Genomic DNA, 10,519 nt, shown 5'->3' with positions numbered 1-10,519 from the left:
GTTAGAGGAATAAATTTGAAAAACCCGATCCTATAGGTAGCATTCAAAAGTCATGGGACTGGATGGGATTGATAAATTCATTCATTCAGATATTTATTAAGCCCTTGTTTTGTGCTAAGCAGTGTTCTTCTAGGCACTACGGCAATGAACAATACACAAAGAAAAATCTATACCCTTTGAACTTACATTCTAATGGGGAGGGATAATAAAATAACATATATAGTATGTTAGCAATCAATGTTAAGGAGAGAAATAAAACAGGGATGGGTGGGAAGGTTGCAGTTTTAAACAGGACGGCAAGGAAAGTCCTCAGTGGGAAAATATTATTTGAGCTTAAGTCGTGAAGGTGAGGGCGTGAGCCGTGCACATACCTGGACGACTAGCATTCCAGGCAGAGGCAACAGCAAATGCAAAGGAGCTGAAGCAGGTCGACTAAGTTCACGGAAAAGCAGGGACACTGGCTGTAGAGGACAGAGCTGGGGTAGAGTGGTGGGAGATGAGGACCGAGAGTTAATGGGCTGGGGCGCGGGGGGTTGGGTGATGAGGGTGAAGAGGAGCAGCTCTAGCACCGACAGAAACTAGGAAGGTGTCCAACAGAGAAGATCCTAAGCCTCTGCGATTCAATTTGACGCTAGCACCGCCCCCAACCCCGCCCGAAGCCCCGCCCCGCTCTAAGCTCACGGCTCAGCACCTCCGCCGGAACCCAAGGGACTGGCTCCGGGACCGGAAGCAGCCTTCTACCTTACCCCATTTTGCCCGTGGTAGCGTTTCCGGTAGCGGCGGCGGGAAGCGAGCTAGTGGCGGGCTTCTAGGCCTCTGCGGAGGCGAATCCGGCGGGAATCGGAGCCATCAGAACCGCCACCATGGTGAGGAGGCACAGGCCGGCGGCGCGGGAGCTCCCGAGTCTGTTGTGGAGTGGGGAGCGCGACTAACCGGGAAGGAGGCCGTGGGTTGGCCGCTCCGGGCGGTGAAGGCCCCGGCCGCCGCGGCCCCTCAGTCGGGGCAGGGAAGACCCGGACCTTGGTCGCTCGGCGGGGTGGGGGAGGGGAAGGCTGGAAATGAGGGTCCCAGGCCAGGGTCGCTCGGTGCAGGAGAGGTTAGAACTGCGTTGCGGTCCTCCACGCCGCTGTGACCACAGTGCTTGGGATCCCGTAGGCGCTGAGTAAACTTTGCAGCATGAGTGTGTGTGTCTGGGGTGTCGGAGCAGGTACTAGCGCCGCAGGGGTACTGGGGAAGACCCGGTGAGAGACTCAGACTTGCGAAGGCGGGTGAGGGTCCGAGAAGGAGTTGCGGAAAGAGGTGGAAGGGCTTGTGTCCGAAACTAGAGTCTTGGTTCTAGTAGATGGGGAGGAGTGAACGGAGGATGAATGTGTGGAGGAAAAGTTCATCTCGTTTGTTCAGCATATATGTATGTTTGAGTATGTCTGACTTTTCAGGCCCTGGGGCTGCACAATGAAATGTTTACTTCACCGAGTTCACTCTCTATTTTGGGACACGGATAGTATTATTCGGAATGGTAATTCAGCATTAAGTAAAAGTAACGGCGGGGGGCGGGGTAAGAAGGCTTTCTGGAGCAGAGTCCTGAAAGATTGTCAGGCGTTTTCCCAGCGAAAATGGGAGGGAATAGTATAGATCCGAAGGATTGCGAGAACAAAGCATGAAGGGGTAGCACTATTGAAAGTCCCTGGAGGGGAAAAGGAAGAATGAGGTGGGAGGAATTGGCAGGAGTCTGGTTATTCATGGCTTTACATGCTACTTAATTTTGTTGGTGATGAGGGATGCCACTGAAGGATTTTAACCAGCAAAATGACATGAACTTAGCTGTGTTTAGAAAGATAACTGTTCGGTAGCTGTTATATATTGAGTGAATTGGAAGCAGGGAAACCTAGTAGGGTATTGTTCGGAGAATTGGTTAGAAGAGTAGGCACTGGATTCAGGCTGACTAACTTCCAACACAACTTAACCTCTTGCAGCCTCAGTGGCCTCATCTGTAAAATCTGATGTTAAAGATTAAGTGAGAGAATAGTGTTTATGGCAGTGCCTGCCAGTGAGCACCCAGTAAGAATTAGCTGTACAAGACAGATGGACCAATAAATGTTACCATAAAGGTTCAGACCGTGTGGTTAGAAACTGTGATTACAATTGGGTTAAAATGGTCATCTGAAAGAGACTGAACCACATAACTTGGTTCTCCAGGGTGGCAGGAGTCGAGATTCCAATCCATGCATTTGTAGGTTCAGAGCACCTGTGCTCGTCCAAGCTCACAGGATGAATAGTAAGCACAGTGCCTGGTACTTAGAAGGCCCTTGCATGAGTTAGGATTGGCCGATACCAGTCAGACTGATAGGAGGCTGATGTAACAAAGCAAATGCCAGGTCATTTATTTCTAGAGAGAAGTGTAACTGCCAAGGGCACTTGACATTCTCATTGTGAGGTCTATATAGTCTCTCTGTTTTAGCAAAACTACATTGGAAGCCAGGCTATAAAGCAGAATCGGTTGTTGGGTTAATTAAGGAGTATATCAGGTTATATATTCTCCTTATGTGTTCAAACTCATTAGCACTCTGAGCACCAGAAAGTTTTTCTGTCCTAAAGGTAGTCGTGGAGACACACTAACAAATTATTGATTTGGAGGATTCCTTCTCGCTTCCAAGCTGATCAGCTCCTTTCTGATAACAAGCTCTTCATTGATTGGATTCTTAGTGCTAGTCCCATTCCAGCTCTTTTACTCAGTCTTTTTAATGGGATGTTGGTGTTTGACAGCACCTATAATGTACACAATGGCAGATGGCTAATCTCTGATATACTTGGGTTTCATTAGTTTGGAGCCACCTTACCCTCTCACCCCTGAAACATACACAACATAGACAAAGGCAATTGTAATACGAGAAAGATGATTTTAAGGGAAGGAAGAATAACAGGTCAGGGTTGAAAACAGGGTGGTGTGAGAGAATTCCCAGGAAAGGGCTGTGGCTGGAAGGCAGAGCTGAGAATACTGAGAAAGACGGACATGGAAAAGAAGGCTGCAGCAGAAGTTTTAAGGAAGGACCAGGGCTATGTGGGTCTAAAAGAGCTGAGTCCTATTCTTGCTGATTTCTCCTTGCAGACCGTGGGCAAGAGCAGCAAGATGCTGCAGCACATCGACTACAGGATGAGGTGCATCCTGCAAGATGGCCGTATCTTCATTGGCACCTTTAAAGCTTTTGACAAGCATATGAATTTGATCCTCTGTGACTGTGATGAGTTCAGGAAGATCAAGTGAGGAGTGGGCTGTGGGGGGAGGGATTGGGTGGATGGGGAGTGGATTGGGTGGGTGGGCCAAGTGACAGGCGGTGATGTAGCTAACTAGTTCCTCTTGATTTACTTTCCTGTTTTACAGGGCAGATTAAAATGGGGATGTTGGACACTAAGACATCTGTTTCCTTAGTCTTGCTCTCTACTTCTAGCAGAGTACAAATTGTAAGGAGGGCTGCTAGGCTTTTTGTTTCTCTGACTGCGTGCCCCTGGGTACTGGGGTAAAGGGCTCTCATGTTCTCCCCACAGGTGTGTAAGGGGGGAGAGCTTGATTTTCTGGCCTCATTGCCTATTTGTAAAGCTGTAGCCTAAAGGGCTCTCCCAGTGCAGCCTGGTCTGAAACTGCTTTAAGAAGCCTCTGACCCTCTTCAGGGTAAGTGCTCAGCTCCCCTTGTGGGTTTGGGGCCAGTGATTTTTTGTTGGCATTTATAGAAACAATTGGAGAATACAATTCCATAAGTTATTAGGTAATTCCCTTGTCTTAGGACTCACAGATCTTAAGCTTCTAGGCTATTAAAAGATGTGGTCTTGCATTTCATCCTATTTTACATTCAAGGCATCTTGAGGCCCAGAGAAGTTACATGACTTCCATGATCATCCAGCTCTCTTTTGCCATGTGCAGCGTCCATAGTATGTTGCCAGTGGCTGTGAATTCCCTTTGATTCTCTTTGGGACTGTTGTTTTCTTTGTGGCATGAGGTCAAGAAATACAGCAGAGAAAATGTGGTAGAGATGGCTGAGTGCCAGGTACACATTAGACAGTGGCCAACAGATCAGTGTAGAACTATTCCAAGTTGTTCTCTTCTGTATTTTTAAATGAAACTAACTTTACTCTGATAATAAAAAAGTGCCTATTAGAAAATATTTATTAAAAGTACATAAAAGTATGTAAGAAAAAAGTTAAAATACCCAGAAAGGGTTTTTTTTTTTAATTGTGAAAGGGCAATACATGCTTTTATTAAATAAGAAAATATAGATAAGTCAAAAAAAAAAGGAAAAAATGACACCCACAGAAAATTACTGTTAATTTAATATAAAATATAACTAAAATGAAACCTTTAAGTTATTTTTAAAAATCAAGGTATTTTGTGTTTATTCGTAGGATATTGGCTGTGGCTTTCCTTTCCTTTCCCCATCTTGTTGCAGTTATTTTTCCTGGTTTACATTCATTTATATTTTGTTCATACTTTTCTGGTTGTTGCTGTTTGGAGATTTCTGTTTTTTGTTCTTTGAGGGCGGAGGTGTAATTTCTATGTAGTTAACTCTTAACCTTTTCCTTTATGGCTTCTATTTCTTTTCTATTTTTTTTTTTTTAAAGGGTTCTGAAATTCACGCTCTGGTTCTTTTAAATTTATTTATTTATTTATTTATGGCTGTGTTGGGTCTTCGTTTCTGTGCGAGGGCTTTCTCTAGTTGTGGCAAGCAGGGGCCACTCTTCATCGCGGTGCACGGGCCTCTCACTATCGCGGCCTCTCTTGTTCCGGAGCACAGGCTCCAGACGCGCAGGCTCAGTAATTGTGGCTCACGGGCCCAATTGCTCCACGGCCTGTGGGATCTTCCCAGACCAGGGCTCGAACCCGTGTCCCCTGCATTAGCAGGCAGATTCTCAACCACTGCGCCACCAGGGAAGCCCCCTATGGCTTCTATTTCTAATGTGAGGTGAGGGGTGGAGTTACAGGCCTGTGGGGTTGAATTGGTACTAGAAGGATACTGCATGTAAGTGGAATGAGTGGGATTCAGTTGACTGAGGAATTGTTTTGGCTGCCTCCTGGCACTGGTGAGGCCTTAAGCTAGAGGGAGGAAAAGGGTAATAGCAAAGAAGAGTTGACTGAGGAAAGGCTTTCACAGTGGCTACGTGAGTGAGCCAGGGCTGGGCTTTCTTGACTCTTACCCTGTCTCTTGGTGTGTGCATCCTATTGGCACAGGAGACAACCACCTAAGGGGTTACAAGTTCAGCCTGTGAAGACTGTCCAGAGGAGCTGTCTTAGGGAAAGTTTATGTACCATTTGTCAGTAGATATAGTGTAAAACAAATCTTGGAGGGTCCTTAGGTAGGTGAACATGAACTTTACCCTTTTTCTCATGCTTGGTTTTTTGTTCCTTCTCCTAAACCTGTCTTTAGACCAAAGAACTCAAAACAAGCGGAGAGAGAAGAGAAGCGAGTCCTTGGTCTGGTGCTACTTCGAGGGGAGAACCTGGTCTCAATGACAGTAGAGGGACCACCTCCCAAAGATGTAAGTCAGCAGAGAGCCAGTGCAAGGCCAGGAACCTTGTGCAAGGGAGGCCCCACCTGAGCCAGGCTCTGTGTGGGGTTCTCTCTTTCACTGCAGTACTCACAGGCATCCTCTGGTTTCTGTCCCCCTTTTACAGATAATAAACCAGAATCTTAAAGAGGTTACCTTGCAAGTAAGAAGTAGGGAACTAGAATTTGAGGGTTTCTAACTTGAAAGCCCTCCCTTCTTTAGTTGATGGACATAGTGAGTCAACAGAAGAGGCATCTAAGGCCATCCGGGTCAATTCTTAATGTGATGACAGTTTAGTGGACCATAAAAAGTCATAACTCCAAACAGTAGAATACATATGTATTTTTTGTACAGTTATAGAATAATAGTTAATATTTATTAAACATCTGCTATATGCCAAGCTCTGTGGGACCTTCAGTATTTGATTTAATCCTTATAACAGTCTTTTGAGATAAATTATTCCCACTTTATAGATAATACAGACTGAGGTTTAGTAACTTGCACAAGGTGTCACGGCTAGAAAGTGGTGATACTGGCATTTGATTCCAGGCAATCTTGGTTCATTAACATCAGCCTACCTTTAGAAATCGAAGAGGCTTTAGAGAATCTAACCAAATTTTTTTTCCCTTTTTCATTTTAAGATATTGTTTGTTAAAGGAATAATCCTCTTACCTTGTTTTAATTTTTGTCCACATGTATTTTTTTTTTTACTTAACATGTAATAGGTACGTAATATATCATTCTGCTTTTTCGCTTAACATTGTTAACATTTTTCCAGTTGCTGTACACTTTTAAAAAGTCATGTTAATGACTTAAAGATACTCTCAAGTGAGTACAGAGTAGTTTATCCTAGTCATTTCCTTCTTTTTAGAGTCTTACATTGAAGCTTTTCCTGACTGTAAATGTCTGCAAGGGACAGCATATGTACCTACTCATAGCTACTCTAATGTTGCCCATTGTAAACCTTCATGATCACAACCAGTTTTGTCATAACCCCATCGTTTGCAGATAAGGAAAAAGTCCTAGAATGGTGGGATTACTTGCCCACTATCACCCACCAGGTGAGAATCAGAGCTGGTACTGGACCTCATGTCTCTTTGATGCCAGGTCAAGTGCTCTTGTTTGCCATACACACCCTTCTGAATGGAGCCCTGGCCATTTGTTGGTTTAATTTTCATAGGAGTGCATACAGCTTGAGTTGTGCATTTTTCTCTTGACTTACTCTTAAGTTCTTCTAGCCTGTTAGGCATATGATCTTGGATGGAGGAGGAATGGTGTTAACACATAGGTGGGTAGTGTTTATAAGAAGCTGTTTCAATGCGCTATAAATCTGAGGGGTTCTCTTGTCAATGATATTTCAAAGTGTACTTCTGATTCTCTAGGCCACAAGCATTTTAACATGTATCTTTATTTTTCAGACTGGCATTGCACGAGTGCCACTTGCTGGAGCTGCTGGGGGCCCAGGGATTGGCAGAGCTGCTGGCAGAGGAATCCCAGCTGGTGTTCCCATGCCCCAGGCTCCTGCAGGACTTGCTGGGCCGGTCCGTGGGGTTGGTGGGCCATCCCAACAGGTGAGGAGTTGGGGAAGGGGGTACCAACGTCTGGTGGTCAAAATAAAGGATAGAGTAAGGGTCCACAGTTTGGGAAGAGTCCAGAATGATCAGTCAACCTATGATTGTCAGGCTATCAGTATTTCACTGTGCTTCACATATGGTCCCAGAGTCCCAAGCAAAAAGGAAAACTTGCTATTATAAATAATGTTGATGCTATTAAAGTAAAGATGCAGGGGATTTACCTGGTGGTCCAGTGGTTAGGACTCTGCGCTACCACTGCAAGGGGGCATGGGTTCGATCCCAGGTCGTGGAACTAAGATCCCACATGCTGCGAGGTATGGCCAAAAAATGGAAAAAAAAAATAAAGAGATGTATAAAAAGTATTTTGGCCAACTGAATTGGAACAAAGTGTTTCCATGACAGCATTTGAAATCTTGACCCTTGAACAATGCAGGGGTTAGGAATGCCAACGGTTTAGTTGAAAATCTGCATATAACTTTACAGTTGGCACTCTGTATCCAAGGATTTGACCCAGATTGTGTGTAGTACTGTAGTATGTATTGAGAAAAATATGTGTATAAGCGGACCCTGGCAGTTTAAACCCATGTTCAAGGTCAGCTGTACTACAGCTCTTGCAACCTATTATCAGTCTTATTTGAAAATGCAAGTGCCTTATCTAATTTGGATTGGGCATACTTAATTTAGGCCTAGAAAATGGGAATTGAGCATTCAAGCTTGATCTTCTCTGGCAGATAGTTTTATTTTTTATTTACTTATATATTTATTATTATTTTTAAAAATTTATTTATTTATTTTTGGCTGTGTTGGGTCTTCATTGCTGCGTGCGGGCTTTCTCTAGTTGCGGCGAGAGGGAACTACTCTTCGTTGTGGTGCGCAGGCTTCTCACTGCGGTGGCTTCTCTTGTTGCGGAGCACGGGCTCTAGGTCACGGGCTTCAGTAGTTGTGGTGCGCGGGTTCTAGAGTGCAGGCTCAGTAGTTGTCGTGCATGGGCTTAGTTGCTCTGCGGCATGTGGGATCTTCCCAGACCAGGGATCGAACCCATGTCCCCTGCATTGGCAGGTGGATTCTTAACCACTGCACCACCAGGGAAGTCCCTGGCAGATGGTTTTAGATAGGAAGTCTGATGCTGTGAGTCGTAGCTTAGGGGATTTGGCGTCTGCTGTTTCTTTACCAAGTTGGGGAGGAGAGTGGGACACCGCACTGCAATGTACTGTTCTACCTAACTTCTTTCCTGTGTCCTCTTAGGTGATGACTCCACAAGGAAGAGGCACTGTTGCAGCAGCTGCAGCTGCTGCCACAGCCAGTATTGCAGGGGCCCCAACCCAGTACCCACCCGGCCGTGCGGGTCCTCCCCCACCTATGGGCCGAGGGGCACCCCCTCCAGGTGAGAAGCCCATGAGGAGAACCTTGCTAATTGATAGAAGATGCCTTAGCTGGATTTATGATGAGACATAACCTTGACTGAAACTGATGACGAGTTTGTATAATTAAGCAGGATTACTCTGAGATCCAGCTTGGTTGACTGACTGTGGAACTATCTGAGCAAGAGCCTCACTTCTTTGGCTCAAGTCCTAGTTTGCTAGGAGGGGCTGGGAGGGTGGAATGGTCCATCCGTCTCAAAACTTGGTGGATAGTTTTGTATGTTTCCTGCTACCTTTTCAAGACAGACACTTGAGCTATATTCTTGGGGCTTTTCTCTTGTAGGCATGATGGGCCCACCTCCTGGTATGAGGCCTCCCATGGGTCCCCCAATGGGGATTCCCCCTGGACGAGGCACTCCAATGGGCATGCCCCCACCAGGCATGCGGCCCCCTCCCCCAGGGATGCGAGGTAAGTGCCTGCAGCAGTGGCGTTAACTTCCTTCTCTAGAGCCATGTTGGGATGGGAAATGGAGGGAAGATTGGATTTTGACCATACCTTTGGGCTTTTAGGCCTTAAGCCTCGGGAAGTGAACTCGTAGAGGACAGTTTTGTCCAGAAAGGAAAGAGGGAACAAGCATTTCTTAAATTGACCTTACCTCCCTCTTAGATCAGTGAGAGCAGCCCTGTACACAGGGCTCAGTGTCCAAGGCAGTATTCTCAGGTCACTGTGAAATAATGCATTCTGTTGCATGACCAACAAAGGTCTTATGCCCTTCGGTTTGGGAGTGTCTAGTAATTAAGGAGGGGCTCTGGGCTTTGCTACATTATTATGTATATCTGTTTAATTCCAGTTTGAGAAATGCTGAAGTAGATCAGCTCTCTCATTTTATAGATGAGGAAACAGGCCCAGAGAGAGCTCAGTGTCCAGACCAGTGTTCTTTCCACCGAGCCATAGTGGCCTCTAAGTTAACCCACGGCCAAACTTGCTGACCACTGTGTCTTTAATTCGGGTTTTCCATTTATGAGCTTTATAAGCATAGGAGCCCAGTTAGCCCCAGAGAAGTCCCCCTCTGATCATTTGATAACTGCAGGGTGTGGGAGGCTGGGGTAGGGTGGGGATTCAAGTTGCAGATCAGGCACTGACTAAACTTCTTACTCTTACTTCAGGCCTTCTTTGACCTTGGCCACAGAGTTATGGAAGTAGCTCCACAGAGGCGTGGGCCCGATTCCCCAGGGCCACGTTACCACACCTGTTTGTTTGTTAAGCCGTTGTTCGCGGAGTCTCACCGGATTGTCTGGTTTCCCTTACAGGGCCCCCTCCCCCGGGAATGCGCCCACCAAGGCCCTAGACTCATCTTGGCCCTCCTCAGCTCCCTGCCTGTTTCCCGTAAGGCTGTACATAGTCCTTTTACTTCCTTGTGGCCTGTGACACTAGTTTATAATAAACTCTTAAGAGAATATTATAAATGCACCTGGTATGTTTGTTTATTTTCAGAAAAACCTTTGATATGCTGGGTGCTTAATACGAGTCAAGAAGCGTTGCCTTGAAAAAATTTAGCCCTAATCCGTAGCTGCTTCCCTTGTAAAATACTATATTCGTTTGCAGAGATGCACAGCCTCATCCAAGAGAATTACAAAATTGAACTACTAGAAGACATTTCACCTGTCAAACTGGCAAAGATCATTTTGTTGAAATAAACATTCGTACCCTATTGTGATTGGTATGTCCTCTGTGGAAGGCACTAATCTAGATAACTTCTTGAGCAGTACTTTATTTTATCTTTTAGAAACTAAATGTTACAGTTTATTCCATCTTCATGATTAAAGGCATTACAGGGCAGGGTGGGTAAACAAGGCAGATAAAGCAAACTCCCCCCCCATCATTTAACCAGATGCCTCATTTTGGTGTTTTTATCATATACAGGTTGACTTAATTCATTGACTTAAGTTGAAAGGTGGCAACAACAAATCTTTGCCATTTAGGATCTTCCTCCATAGCTACTACAAGGATCTTAATTCCTGAACTACACCATGAGCTCTGAAATGGTG

General features: G+C 45.5%; 1 protein-coding gene across 2 annotated transcripts; it reads left to right on the top strand.

The window, feature by feature from the left end:
* The first annotated feature begins 707 nt into the window (after positions 1-707).
* Positions 708-10,186, top strand: SNRPB (small nuclear ribonucleoprotein polypeptides B and B1). 2 transcript variants are annotated; one of them, XM_036825206.1, is made up of 7 exons: positions 708-866; positions 3,107-3,258; positions 5,415-5,526; positions 6,954-7,106; positions 8,355-8,493; positions 8,814-8,939; positions 9,638-10,186. In XM_036825206.1, exons 1-7 carry the CDS (start codon positions 864-866, stop codon positions 9,646-9,648), a joined length of 696 nt encoding a protein of 231 aa, XP_036681101.1. In that variant the 5' UTR covers positions 708-863; the 3' UTR covers positions 9,649-10,186. The 2 variants fall into 2 exon arrangements, with proteins under 2 accessions (XP_036681101.1, XP_036681100.1); XM_036825205.1 differs by having other exon boundaries at positions 9,782-9,937.
* Positions 10,187-10,519: the final 333 nt, after the last annotated feature.

This window comes from Balaenoptera musculus, chromosome 15 (assembly GCF_009873245.2).
Source record: "Balaenoptera musculus isolate JJ_BM4_2016_0621 chromosome 15, mBalMus1.pri.v3, whole genome shotgun sequence".
NCBI classification, from domain to species: domain Eukaryota; kingdom Metazoa; phylum Chordata; class Mammalia; order Artiodactyla; family Balaenopteridae; genus Balaenoptera; species Balaenoptera musculus.
Note: the sequence above shows the minus strand (reverse complement) of the source record. Positions and strands in the feature narration are given on the sequence as shown.